The sequence below is a fragment of the Mustela putorius genome, unplaced genomic scaffold (genome assembly GCF_011764305.1).
Source record: "Mustela putorius furo isolate JIRA1106 unplaced genomic scaffold, ASM1176430v1.1 tig00000585_pilon_pilon_pilon, whole genome shotgun sequence".
NCBI lineage: Eukaryota > Metazoa > Chordata > Mammalia > Carnivora > Mustelidae > Mustela > Mustela putorius.
The window spans coordinates 1581342-1595648 of record NW_025421424.1 but is presented as its reverse complement, the minus strand read 5'-3'; the positions used below and the strand labels follow the sequence as shown (position 1 = coordinate 1595648).

Here is a 14307-nt window from a genome sequence, read left to right as displayed (position 1 = left end):
TCAGTGCCATTGAGGGTGCAGTGAGAAACATACTGTTATATACAGGGTAACCACCCTCTGATCCAGTTATCCCACCTCTGGGAATCTAGCCTCCCCTACCCCACCCAGGCCCGGGCCTCCTCTCTCCTCTCTGTGGTGGCTCCTGCTCTGGCTCTGCACAGTGGTGGCGGCAGCAGCTATACCTCCAGAACACACTCACCCACCTAGTATTTAATTTTTGCTTAATTTTCTTCTTATGTGCCAGTTCCTAACCAGGATACATTACATTAGCTCATTTATTTTGTTGCTCAGATTGTTTTGCCTTTGGCCATTGAGACCACTTGCAGTTGGCTTCTGTATCCCTTTGAAATACCTTTATCAGTTTGCTTTTTGAGCACTTTCTTACTTTCTGGCACAACAAGAATGTATGTGTGTATATGTGTAATATAATGGGAAATGAAATAATAGGAAAGTTATATAACCTTTCAACATAGTTAGAAAAGCAAGATATGGTGAATTGTTGAATATTAGTACACAGCCATCAGCAGCTAGGGCTTTTTATCTTGGGTTGTTTTTAGTTCAGTTTGCTATTCATGTCTCACTTTTAGCTTGATTTAGAAGTTAACCAATGAATTTTTTTTGTGACCTTGCATTTTGTAAATAAAATGAGAGAGTCAATGAATTTAGAATGACATACTTTTTACTTAAAGAGGAAACTGGGATACTTATTATATTATCAAAGGATTTTTCATTCAATAAGTATACATGTTAAGAGAGGCAAATTTATATGTTAAAAGAAGAAAACAACCTCTAATTTACTTTTGAACTAGAATAATCTGTAGATTTTAAGATACTGGGTCTATTTTTATAGATGATAAACCATCAGTATCACAAGTTTTAGGGAAGGAAAAAGACCTAAGAAGTAATACCATTTCTCAGTTTTCTAATTCTCAAAAGGCATTTCCACAGGTAAACTGGCCAAATGGCATAGAAATGTGCAAATAGTTGAATGATCAGGAGGAGGTTGTAGTTCTCACGTTTCTGGTTCTCCTATGTGTAGTCACACTGGGAAAGATAATACTTTCTAACGTTGTTCCTTTACTTGTTCACATTTATCCTTTTGTTAAATAACAGGAAGCAATGCAAAAATGTATTGGACAACAGTTTATTTGTGAATATAAACCTGGCTGGTACATCCAGTATCATTCTTGATGAAATTTGGTGTGCCCAACAGCAAACACTTATTTAACTTTATGAGACAAAAACAGAACCAAGTTTCTACAAATGAGAATAAAGAATCAACAGCAGTCCTAGGACATAAATGGAAGTTCTACTTTTCATTTCATTTGCTCTTTCAGAACTACATCGTATGACATTTAAAGAATTGTTATAAGCAGAATGTCCCTATATTTAGTTAACAACAATCAAAACTCATTTATTTATTCATTTATGTATTGTGGGGGGGACATGGGAGAGGGGAAAAGGAGAATCTTAAGGAGACTTCACACCCACCGTGTGATCCTGCCACAGGATCTCACAACCCTGAGATCATGATCTGAGCCGAAATTAAGAATTAGGATGCTCGACTAACTAAGCCACCCAAGCAGCCCTCAATCCTGTTTTAATACATAAATGACTTCTTTGAATATGTACTACTTAGACTATGTATGTGTGAGGGAATAGAGAGGAGAGAGTAGAAGTGAGGAATGACAAATCACATCAATAGGCTATCCTATAAAAGAGGGCAGCTACGGATCTAAGACAAGTCTTATTGGATCCTAATATGGTAACAAAATGACCAGAGGAAGATGGGACAGCTAACTTAACCTCCCAAAGTTTTCAACCAGGCTGAACCTATTGGCAGATGCTAGATTATTAAAATGACTCATGAGCCTAGAAAGCTGAAGATAGTTTTCTCATCGAAAAAATAATGACATGTTGCTTAGGGGAAAGAGTAAAAAGGATGAGGTATCAGGCACACTAGTGAATAGTTAGTGAAATAAAATAGTTAAGTGTTTATATATCTTATTTTAGATGCATTCAAGACTATTATTTCTCTTATCTCTCAGGAGATATACATTTAGTTACAATATTAAAAACAAAAAATTGAGCTTCTAAAAGAAAGCCAAATCCTATTAGATGCAGAATTACATGGAATCATCCATTTCTTATACAGATATTGACTTATGCTCTCCACCGTTATATCTGATAAATGACAACAAACATTTATTAAGCACATACCACACGTCAAGAAATCGGCCATGGACAAACAAAGATGACTAAAAAAATACCTAAGCTCAGAGTTCAGGGGTTACTAAAAAGAAAAAGAGGCGGGTCATAAAAGGAAAGGAGGGAAATCAGTATGAATGAAAAACCAGAATCTCACTGTAGGGAAAAGTGGACAGAGGATTAATGCTTTGGCAAAAGAAATAAAAGGGGATTCCTGGGCAATGTGAAGCTGAGCGTTGTTCAATCGCATCAGATTCTTAAGGCATCTGTAGATCCAGTTTTCCAGAGAAAACTAGGGCAATGACAAATGGGACAGCTAAAAGTAGGTCATAATTATAGCAAAGAAAACAATAGCCAGCATAAACCTGGCCATCGTTATTGTGGAAGTCATGGAATTTCTGCTTTCAATTACTCTAGTCATCATTGGCTTCCTGATACGATCTTCTGTGGTGAGAATAGCTTTTCGAGCTCCATCCCATTTTCCAGGGCCTTGAAGACGATAGTGGATTGGAGTGCAGGGTCCCCAAAATAGCTGTATTGCCAATTTGGGGTCCGTGAAGGCCAGAGATAGCAGATTGGGCCGGACGCCCACCAGATCAGCAAGCTCTTCCATGGTATCTACATAGTCTCCCTGAATAGTATGACGTTGGCTCTCCACATACCTGAAGCAGAGAAAACAAAAGCCATGGCCTAGCAACAATTCAATCAGTCAGTCAGTCAGTTATTCAATGCGTCTGAGTGCCTGTTACTGGCTCCATATTCAGTTAGGAGCTGTAGAAAACAGAGAAGACAGACAAGACCTTGTCTCCAAACTTAAGGACCTTATATAATCTTCTGGAGGATATAAGATGCACACGAAGCAGAAAAGAATGTAAGACTTTTGGTATATTGTGTAGTTTTAGATTGCTAAATAGAAATGTTAGAAAAGGGTAGTTAAAAGAGAGCAATAAGTCCTTGAAGGATGTGGAGGATATATCCCATAGCAAACAGCAAAGGGGTACAAGTCAAGGCAGCAGCAGAATGAAGGAATAAAGTAGGAATGGGTATAGAATATGAGCATGGACTATCTATGGATGCTACCTAGAGTAGAAGAGGAATGTTGTGGAAAACAAGAATGGATAGAAAGAGGCAAATATAGCACCAGATACAGAGGACTCTAGTGTTATGAGAGAACTCACCACAAAAGTTCTCAAGTTTGGGATCTTCAGTTGTTTATGAGGGCAGTGGTAGTGGGTTCCACAGAGCAGGACTTCCCATGGCCAGTGCTAATTTGGAATACTGAATGGAGGGGGAGGATGACTTACCCCAGTAGAGGAAGCAGTCCTCCAAACAGAATCAGATGGAGTCATTACACTACGTGCAGATTTGAAGAGTTAGAACTTTTTAGGGAGAAAATGTGGTAACAGATACTTGTGGAAGGAGTGGGATTTAGAGAGCTACCTGGTAACTTTTTATTTCCTATAAGGAAAATAAAATACAAAAAGGAAGAGAAAAGCCAAGTCAAACTAATTGAGATTAGATGGGATAACTTGAGGAAACAAGAAGAACAAAAGCAAGAACAAGAAAAAATGAGAGAAAATAAATTTGAGGTGGTAGAATGGAATTCTAAAAGAACTAACAGATGTCAAATTGGAATTTATTGAAATGGGACCAGTATTATAGAAATGGGAGTAGACAGGAAAGAATTTAAGAGCTTCCCCTTAGGGATATTATGTTGGCTGAAGGGTCTGTAGCCATTCATTTATCCTATAGTAGTGAGTCAAGAGCTGAGTAATCATGAAGATTCCACAAAAGGGATTCACTACACCAGCTTTGTAGAGTTGTTACAAGGATTAAATAAACTCGTGCATATAAAACACTTTGTGTACATAGATGTCCCTCAAAAAAGATTATTGGAAACTGCTCACAGTGAGAAGGTACTAGGCAAAAATAAGTCAAAGGAAAGAGAGGAGGAAAGTTGAAACAGTTTACAGCCAGTAAAGCAAGGAAGGAAAGCATTCTAAGAAGGAAGAGACATTTAGAAGCACCAAACTCAGGAGTGAGAAGAAAAATGAAGTTGGTCAATGATGACCTTCAAGAGAGCAGTTGCAGAATTAAGGAGGGAAGTTACAAGGCAGAAGGCTTAGGAGAAAGAGGGGTGAGAATTTAAGCATATATTGTAGAATACTTATTGTAGAAATTTGGCTGTGAAAGTTAGGAGGGAAAGTTAGAAAGACAAGACCTTGTCTCCAAACTTAAGGACCTTATATAATCTTATGGAGGATATAAGATGCACATGAAGCAGAAAAGAATGTAAGACTTTTGGTATATTGTGTAGTTTTAGATTGCTAAAACTTATAGCAATATAAGTGTAGTATTTAGATTTAGTATTTAGATTGTGAAAGTTAGCAGAGTACCTTTGACTTTTGTACAATAATGTAGGATCTTACCATTAACTTCCACTTTATCCAAATGAAAATCATCCAGTGAATGAACTCAGGTTCTGAAATTCACATTGCTAAATTACCATATTCACCCGAGCTCTAAGGAACTAGCTGATGTTACCACCTTCCCAAATCACAAAGACTATTTGTACCACTAGCTGCTGTGACCTGGGAGCGCTGTCACATGATGACAGCCAGTGAAGTAGCCTCATCTGATTTGTAAATCTACCTGCAGATTTGTAACTGGACCATACGTTCCTCCCATTAAGTCACTGATACTCTTTTGTCTGGCAGCTCCACTAGCATTTCAAGTAATTCTACCAAATTATACCTGATTTTCTCTCCATGTGCTTTTTCCTACTTGACTTGTTTTCTTTTAGGTTTAATCACAGGATTTTAAATGCTTTTCTCTCCTTTTCTGTAAATATGCAAACCACTTGGTATTATTTCTCCATTTTATTGTCGCAAACTATTATTTCTTTTCCCTTCAAAATATAATCTAAATCCTTAACACAAGGAAGATTAAATATAATACAATAGGAGCACACGGGTGGCACAGTTGGTTGAATGTCTGACTCTTGGTTTCAGCTCAGGTCGTGATCTCAGGGTCATGAGATCAAGCCCTGAGTCGGGCTCTACCTGCAGGGTGGAGTCTGCTTAAGATTCTCTCCCTCTCACTTTGCCCCTCTCTGCTGCATGCATTCCCTCATATAAACAAATCAATATTTTAAAAAATTAATAAATATAGTATAACATTACTCTAATTAAAAACCAAGTAGAAGAAGTAACTGCATCTCTCCTGGGAGAATTTCTTACCTTTTTGAAATTTCCTCTTGAGCCTTAGCTATTTCTGCATTCATTTCACTTTGTGAGGGCAATGTCTTTAGCCCTAAAGAGGAAAATCAAAATTTTAAGTGTAAAATCACCCCATGGGGAATAATAATCCTATTAATAATCACTCTGCCAGACAGAACTCAAAGAAATACAGGATAATTTTCTGTACCCAAGTAGGGTATACTTCACTAGATCTAGTGAATTATCCCATTATCCTTACAATATGACATTAACAACAGTAACTTACTGTATTCTACTTTGGGGAGATATTTCTCCTATTCTGCCTTCTAACCAATACCGTCCTCTTCCCTAACATCATCTTCCTGATTGGGAAATGAAGTAATGGACATGAGGAAATAATTAATGGCCCCACAAGTATATGAAAAATAAAGGAGGAAGTTAAAGGGCAGGATGAAGAACACACCCACATTTGTACTCTTTGTAACAGACTTTGTACCACAGGGAGAGAAGGAAAACTAAATTTTTGATCCATTTTATGCCCAAAGTCCTATAAAGGTGAGCTTTTCCCTATTCTGCTTGGATTCATCATAGTTTCAGAGGCAGCCCATTTCATCTTGAAATGGGAATAGCTGACCAAAAGAAAGAAAAAAAGGAAAAAGAAAAAACATTGGCATGTTTGTTCCTAATGTTAAGCTGATTTTGTCCAACCCTCAAAGTTTCACTCCTTCGTTCTGGTTCAACCCTTTGAAGTGATACTGAGCATATCAGATCCTTCTGCCGGGGACATTCTTCAGACCTTCGAAGGGAACTCTCTTATCAGCCCTGAATTTTATCTTCTCTAGGTAAACCACTCTGGCTCCTTCAGTTGTACTTCAAATGTCACATTTTCAAATCCCATAACCATTCTTGTCTCTCTCCTTTTCATGTACCCCAGTTTCACTTTTTAAAAAAAATATTTTATTTATTTATTTGACAGACAGAGATCACAGGTAGGCAGAGAGGCAGGGAGAGAGAGAGGAAGGGAAGCAGGTTCACTACCAAGCCGAGAGCCCGATGCGATGCGGGGGCTCTATCCCAGGACCCCGGGATCACAACCAGAGCTGAAGCAGAGGCTTTAACCCACTGAGCCACCCAGGTGCCCCCCAGTTTCACTTTTAAAATGTGTCATTGGGAAAAACAAAATAAACTATGTCTTTGAGTATGTACTGACCAGTTGAGACAAAAATTTAAGTTCTTAGAGAAAAACAATTGTAAGTTCTAGGACATTAGAATTCTTTAATGCTGCTAGAGATAATTAAGCCTTTTAGAAGCCATATCATTTTCCTGACTCATATTGAGCCTCCCACACCCTTAAGTTTTTTCTGATGATCTCCTAGCCAAAACTGAAAGAGGAGGAAAAGGGGGAAAGTCAGAATTTGAGAGGCTGAATCTTATATATTCTGGACTAGTCTTTAACCAGGTCTTAATTTTTGGCTGAAATCAAATCATGCCATTTCTATATATGCTTTTCTCTATAATGAAAGATTACATTCCTTTGCTTTACAAATGTGTATCAGTTGTCTAAAATCTAGATGAGTGGATTCTAGTCTGCAGTACCATTGGAATCAATGAAGGAACATATTCTCAGAGATCTTATGTCTGCCCCACTTAGATTTATAAAATAAATACCACCAGGCAAAGCATACCCATTTTGGGAAAATTTCCCAGGAGATTCCAATGTACGTCTATAGTTATGTTATTACTTTACATTCACTCAAAAATAATTTTTGAGCATGAATTTTAATGCCAGGCACTGTTCTAGTCATACATACTGTTTAGTTATTTAAAAGCAAGAACATAAATGTAAGTAAACATACCATTAAGTAGTTAGGTAGCATGGTCACTTACCTTTAAATACTTGAGTGACCCAGCGTCCTTGCATCTCTGAAATGGGCATAATGGCACCCAAGGGCTGGATCAAGCCTATGATTGCAAGAGTAGGCTTTTCCAGGTTAGGAGGGAAGACCTTTTTATATAGGGATATTTTGTTTTTGACTACTTGGACAGAATCTTCAAGAAAAGGGAAGGCAAAAGTATAGCCTGTGGCAAAGATAACAGCATCAATGTTGTCCTCCCTGGAGCCATCTTCAAATATGGCAGCTGTTTCTGTGAATTCTGTCACATTTCCTTTCACCTTTACCAAGCCAGAGATTATACGATTTGGCAGATCATCATTCATTGTTGGATGTTGACTCAGAGGTCTGTAAGCAGTGATAAAGATCAGAAGAAGGAGAAATGAAAGAAAAAGAGGTATCAGTAATATGTTAGTAAAATTCTACTTTGATGGAGGTGGTTAAACAATATGCTAATGGTGTCCCTCTTGGTCTATCCATGAAATTTGGGAAAAGTCTAATGTATACCAGCTTGGCACAGATCAGGATCTCAGAGCAGACGTTGGGGCCTGGATGTCAGTGAAAGAGAAGACAGGGGCACCTGGGTGGCTCAGTTGGTTAAGGATCTGTCTTTGGCTCGGGTCATGATCTCAGAGTCCTGGGATCAGGGCCTGCATCTGGCTCCCTGCTCAGTGGGGAGTCTGCTTCTCCCTCTAACCCTTCCCTGCTTGTGTGTCCCCTCTCTCTCTCTCATAAATAAATAAAACATATTTATTTATTTATTTATTTATTTATTTATTTTATAGGTGCCACCTTATCCAACTGATCAAATTTAACATTAGTACAGGATAAACTCGTATCATGTGGATGCTGGTGTGATCCACCAAGAAGGTACAATATAACCTATGAGTATTTGTGCCAAAATGTTTAACCAGAATATAGTAAAGGTGGAACAACTATGCAAGTCCAAACTTAGAGATTTTTCTATAAAACAATTGGCTCAATTCTTTTATAAAAGTCTATGTTGAAAAATGGTGAATTATTTCAGATGAAGAGAAATTAAAGAGACCTAACATTTAAATGCAATTGGCTAATACCTGAAAGGATCCTAGATTTAAAAATATAAGAGCCATAAATATTTTGGGGACAATTTAGGAAACCTAAATGTCTGATATATTAGATAATGTATTTTATCAATGCTGAATTTCCTGTGTGGTCTCTGTTACGTTTGTGTGGGAGAATAGCCCATTTCTTAATATGTTGAAGAATGTAGGATAAGGTGTCCTAGTGACTGTGACTTACTCTGAAATGGTTCAGGAAAAAATATGTATATATGTATCTATGGATGGATGGATGCTCTCTATATGTGGGGATTTATCTATCTTTAGAGAGGGAGAGAGAGAGAGGAAGCAAATACAGCAAACTGTTGATGGGTGAATCTAAGTGAAAGGTATCATGTGTACTCATTGTACTTACTATTTTGGAGTAAATACATCTGAACACTAAAGAAAATAAAGAGTTGGAAAAAAGCATTTAAAAATCAGCCTCTACGGTGCCTGGGTAGCTCAGTTGGTTAAGTGATTGCCTTTGGCGCGGGTCATGATCCTGGAGTCCCTGATGGAGTCCCACATCAGGCTTCCCGCTCGGCAGGGAGTCTGCTTCTCCCTCTGACCGTTTCCTCTGTCACACACTCTCTCTCATGTAAGTAAGTAAATAAATAAATCTTAAAAAAAAAAATCAGCCTCTAGAAATTATTTCAGTCGACCTTCCTGTGTGAGGACTCCCATACTTCATATCCCCACAGCTCTCCATGCATTTATCATATTCTATTGCCTGTCTTCTCCTTAGACTATTTAAGGTAAGATCCATTTCTCAAGTCTGACATTTATTTATTGTGTAACCTCATAGAAATTAGTTTCTCTAAGTGTCAGTTTTTATATCTGCAAACTAGCAATTAAAAAAAAAAAAAATAGTTCTGGGACGCCTGGGTGGCTCAGTTGGTTAAGCAGCTGCCTTCAGCTCAGGTCATGATCCCAGCATCCTGGGATCGAGTCCCACATCGGGCTCCTTGCTCCGCAGGGAGCCTGCTTCTCCCTCTGACTCTGCCTTCCACTCTGTCTGCCTGTGCTCGCTCTCGCTCACTCTGTCTCTGACAAATAAATAAATAAAATCTTAAAAAAAAAAAAATAGGGGCACCTGGGTGGCTCAGTGGGTTAAGCCGCTGCCTTCGGCTCAGGTCATGATCACAGGGTCCTGGAATCGAGTCCCGCGTCGGGCTCTCTGCTCGGCAGGGAGTCTGCTTCCTCCTCTCTCTCTCTCTCTGCCTGCCTCTCTGCCTACTTGTGATCTCTCTCTGTCAAATAAATAAATAAAATCTTTAAAAAAAAAAATAGTTCTAACCTATAGAGTTGTTGTGAGGATTAAATGAGATCATACACAGGGGCGCCTGGGTGGCTCAGTGGGTTAAGCCGCTGCCTTCGGCTCAGGTCATGATCTCAGGGTCCTGGGATCGAGTCCCACATCGGGCTCTCTGCTTGGCGGAGGGCCTGCTTCCCTTCCTCTCTCTCTGCCTGCCTCTCTGTCTACTTGTGATCTATCTCTGTCAAATAAATAAATCTTTAAAAAAAAAATAAATGAGATCATACACAGAACTCAGTTAGCAATGTGCTTGTCTTATATTAAATCTTCAGAAAATTAAGGTGTTATTATTTGTATTAGTTACTATTAGGCCTTTAGTCTCTGTATTCTCGTGTGCAGTATAATGCTTGGCTCATAGCAGGTGCTCAATGTTTGTGGGATGAATGAATAATTTACTGCTATATGCTACCATTTTATTGTTACTGGGTATCATGTAAAAAGAACCTGTGTTTGAGGAAATGATAAAATGGTTAATGCCAAGGAGAATCACAGGCTGATGATTACAGATCAGTAGATCTTAGACTTCTATAAGGGGCAAAGTAGAAATCTGATTTCAGATATGTGTATTTTCTTTTTCTTTCTTTTTTTTTAAAAAAGATTTTATTTATTTATTTGACAGAGAGAGAGACATCACAAGTAGGCAAAGAGAGAGGGGGAAGCAGACCTCCCCGCTGAGCAGAGAGCCCGATGTGGAGCTGGATCCCAGGACCCCGAGATCACAACTTGAGCGGAAGGCAGAGGCTCAACCCACTGAGCCACCCAGATGCCCCAGATATGTGTATTTTCTTAATGTATGGGTAGAAGTAGTTCTACTGTTATCCCATGTGAAGTCCTTATTCTTGTGCGTTGGCCATCACTGCTCTACTTACATTATGGCAACATACCTGTGTTTCGGCTTTAGGCCAAACATTTCGTGGTCAAACCTTTGGTTCAACTTTTTCTCCAAAACACTGTTTACCAATGATCGACCACAAATCTTCGAAAGAAAGTATTTATATCGAGAAGAGAATAACACATCAAAAGGATATCCAAAGTCTCCTACACGATTCAGAATCCAAGCCCCTCTCCTGGTACTGAGGAAAACCTGGGGCATGGGGAAAAAATTGTTTGCTTTTGTCATTCTTTCCTCATAATAGCTCTCTTCAAGATTAAGTTCAAACTAGTTTGTCTGTCTTTTTAGCCCTTGCATGGTCTTTTTTTATTTCCTGCAATTTTTCTTTTCAAACACTAAGTATACAATTAAATTAGTACATTCACTGACCAAGAATGTGTCTTTCTCTCAACCATGACTGCATTTCTGTTTAATGTCATTATGCCTGCTTGAAAAGCCACCTATCCTTTTAATTCTCCAAAGCCTATTTATTGTCAAGATCCAGATAAGTATGCCTCCTCCATAAGACACCACTAACCATTCTGCCTGACAATTTTCTCTCTGTCCTTTGAACTTCTCTAGTACTTAACCTGTCCAACTCATTTAAAATCAAGGAGCAGTAGAACTGAAAGCAATTGGACATCATTTAATCTGAAACCCTCAGTCTCTTTTGCTTTGACATTATTTGCATATTACCAAAAACCCCTGTTATTTATCATTTATATTGATATTAAACTTTTTACACTCTTATTTCTGTCTCTGCAAATGTGTTTCCTCCAGAGTGGGAGGTACAGTGTAGACATCTTTCAGTCTCCCCAACCCACCATCCAACCCAACATCCTCGTTGCTTCCATTTATTGAGAATTGTGACCTGTAAGTCACTGTGCTGGTCCTTTATCTATAGTCTTACTTAATCAATACAACAACCTCTTGAAGTAGATATTATGGTCCCCATTTTATGGATGACAGCCATGGAGAAAATGAATAACTTGCTGAAATCGTACAGTTAGTAAGTGGCAGAGTTGACTTTCCAACCCAGATCTGATGACCCCCAGGCCTGTGCTTGAAGAAGTGTTGCACTGATTATTTTATGGAAAAGCTGCAGATCACTAGTAGAACAACAGGAAGCTGGTCAGTCTTTATGTGTTCTCTGCAGGCTTGGAGCTGAGTTCTGACATTCAATTACCTGGTGAACGTATCACTTTCTCTACAAAACTCTCTGGAGATAGTTTCCATAATTGTAAGGTACATAAGTACCTGCTTTATAGTCTTTTGTCTGTAAACTCTCATATAAAAAGGTGTCCAGTCTACAGAGGGATAATAACATACTTCACTCATAGATTCTCACTGATGGTAACCTTACACGCTCTGATGATTAAGTACAGTTGAAAAAGCATGCATGGTCTTAGGAATCACACAGGTTTGTGCATAGCCTGTATAATTTTTATTACATAAGTATGTGAGTAAATGCTCAGGGTCTCAATTAAAAGATTCCCTATATATAAAGCAGTGACAATAATACATCACAAGGCTATTGTGAGAATTAAATAGTGGTTCTGCAAAGGGTGGGGCATATAGTAAACACTTAATAGATGCCTAATGGCTATCGTCATAGTTCTCATTTCGGTTTCCCATCTATAGCTTGTTTTAAGCAAATACCATATTTACAAATCTGGATTTATAAGAAAAAATATAAGGACAGTTGTTTTATAAGAAATGGGTGTTTTCACAAAAATATTATACCACAAAATTTATTATACCAAAACTTCCTTGATAGGCTGAAATGTATAGGTCCATTAAACTTTTTGATCTACAAACAAATTCTAATAAATACAATTTAATATGTAAAGCAAAAAGTTAGAACCCAGCAACTGAGTTTCTTTGACTTAGCATTAGAAGTGTGCTAGTGTCACCCCTGCCAGGCAGACATGGCTGTGCCATGAGTTGTCCCCAGGCATTCTCAGACACAGCTACCTTATCTCCATCCACTCTGAATGCTTTGTTCTTTGGCAATCTATAGCTCTTCAGTGCATGGAAGGCCCAACTCCCTTATAACTGACCATTTGATATGCCAGCGCTATAAAAGAAGACTCATGCTTTGGGTCACCATCATATACCTTACATACTCTTTTATCATAATACCTATACACATTTTTAACCTATTTTGTTTATATACCTATTTACTGATAAACTTGTTGAATTAATTTATGGGGTAACATGAAATTACTTTTGTGGTGACAGATGGGGATAATACTGAGAAGTGTTACTGAATAGAATTTCTGGATAAAGGTCATTTAACAAAGGTGTGGCATTAAACTTCTATTTTAAAAAAATTTTAAACATATATGTGAAGAAACACAGCTTAAGTAAAGTTGCTGGAAAATGACCATTTACCTATTGCCAATAAAGTTATTCAATAAAGACATGAATAACAAGATATAAAATGACATGTCTTTTTCTAGGAATTTATAATGAAGACATTTTCTTTCCAGCTCAAAATATATGATACAAAAAACAAAACAGCTCAGGTCTTTTTTAACACTGGAGTGCAAATCAGGACCCAAAAAAAACAAGACAAAACAAAAAAATTCTAGGATGTAGAAATTGCTTTAGAGTGAATGTCATTCTGATACCTAACTGTATGCAAAGACTGGGGTGAACTTGCACATGCTACAGCATGGATGCTTTTCATACTGATATCCACATTATCTTTGGAAAGGTTAGACTGATTCTATTTTCCATTTGGGGAGTGAAGAGAAAAACTCCCCCACCATCCTATGAATCCAAAACCTTCCACTAAACCAGCATGCTTTCCTTTATATGAGAGTGTGGCACTTCCACTAGCCTCAACAGGTGCCACACTCTGAATGCTGCACTCAACCAAGCTCCTCAAGCTACTGCTTGGTCTTCAAAGTCAGAGGCATATTCAGAAGAGACAGCTGACTGGGATCATTGGGATTCTGTAGTGTGAAGTCAACTGAATGATGGGAATCTAACAGGGAATGTTGGCTCCATCATCTCATCGTCATAATGTTGCCAACCAAGACAACGGAGCCAAGTCCTGCTTGCCACTGGCACTGATAGGCTGTGGGCAGAGGTATTCATACTCTTTGTTGGGTCTACATACAGCTTCCTTGATGCAGCAAAGAAAATAATTTACTAATTCAAACCTGCTTGGCTGTGTGGCAAATTTCCACAGCCAGGTCCCCTCCCGAATTCCCAATGCCAATTATAATGACTCTCTTTCCGGTGAAAATATCTGGATTCTTATAGTCTCGGCTGTGGAAGTACTGTCCTTTGAATTTATCAATTCCTGCAAAAGAAGGGAAAATAATTATCGGATGAGGTTTATCTGCTATTATTCGCTGAAACATTCATTTTGCTGGCAGTGTGTAGAGTTTAAGCACACATCTATATTCTCCCTCTATTCAGCTACATGCTTGCCTTTCTATTTTTGCCTGTTTTCTCATAGTCTCAGAGAAGAACCTTGTGATTTCCTTATCACAGATAGTATGCTCACCTCAGGATCTGTTTGTATTTTGGACTGGTAGATTCCCAAATCCAAACTGCTGCAGAATACCTTTCTCTTTTGTCTTTTCATCTTTAAATACCTACTCCCATTTCAATTGGAGTATATATGTTTTCTAATACTCTAGATTACACTAAAGTACTTTTTTTTTTTTTTCAAAATGAAAATCCAGGTCAAAAACTATAATTAAAT

The 14307-nt window shown here is 38.2% G+C and overlaps 2 protein-coding genes across 4 annotated transcripts in view; one reads left to right on the top strand and one right to left on the bottom strand.

The window, feature by feature from the left end:
* Window positions 1-14307, top strand: part of CHD1L (chromodomain helicase DNA binding protein 1 like) — a 140399-nt gene that overhangs the window by 23784 nt on the left and 102308 nt on the right. The gene's annotated exons all lie outside the window — the stretch shown is intronic.
* FMO5 (flavin containing dimethylaniline monoxygenase 5) overlaps window positions 1129-14307 on the bottom strand; it is a 31358-nt gene continuing 18179 nt past the window's right edge. For 2 of the 3 annotated variants that reach the window (XM_004779605.3, XM_004779604.3), the window contains exons 5-9: window positions 13757-13899; window positions 10600-10799; window positions 7314-7666; window positions 5448-5520; window positions 1129-2870 (exon numbers count right to left, since the gene is read on the bottom strand). In XM_004779605.3, coding sequence (XP_004779662.1) covers window positions 2525-2870; window positions 5448-5520; window positions 7314-7666; window positions 10600-10799; window positions 13757-13899 — 1115 coding nt within the window. In that variant the 3' untranslated portion in view covers window positions 1129-2524. The remainder of the gene's footprint in view (window positions 2871-5447; window positions 5521-7313; window positions 7667-10599; window positions 10800-13756; window positions 13900-14307) is intronic. The other variant, XM_013049504.2, reaches the window with a different exon arrangement.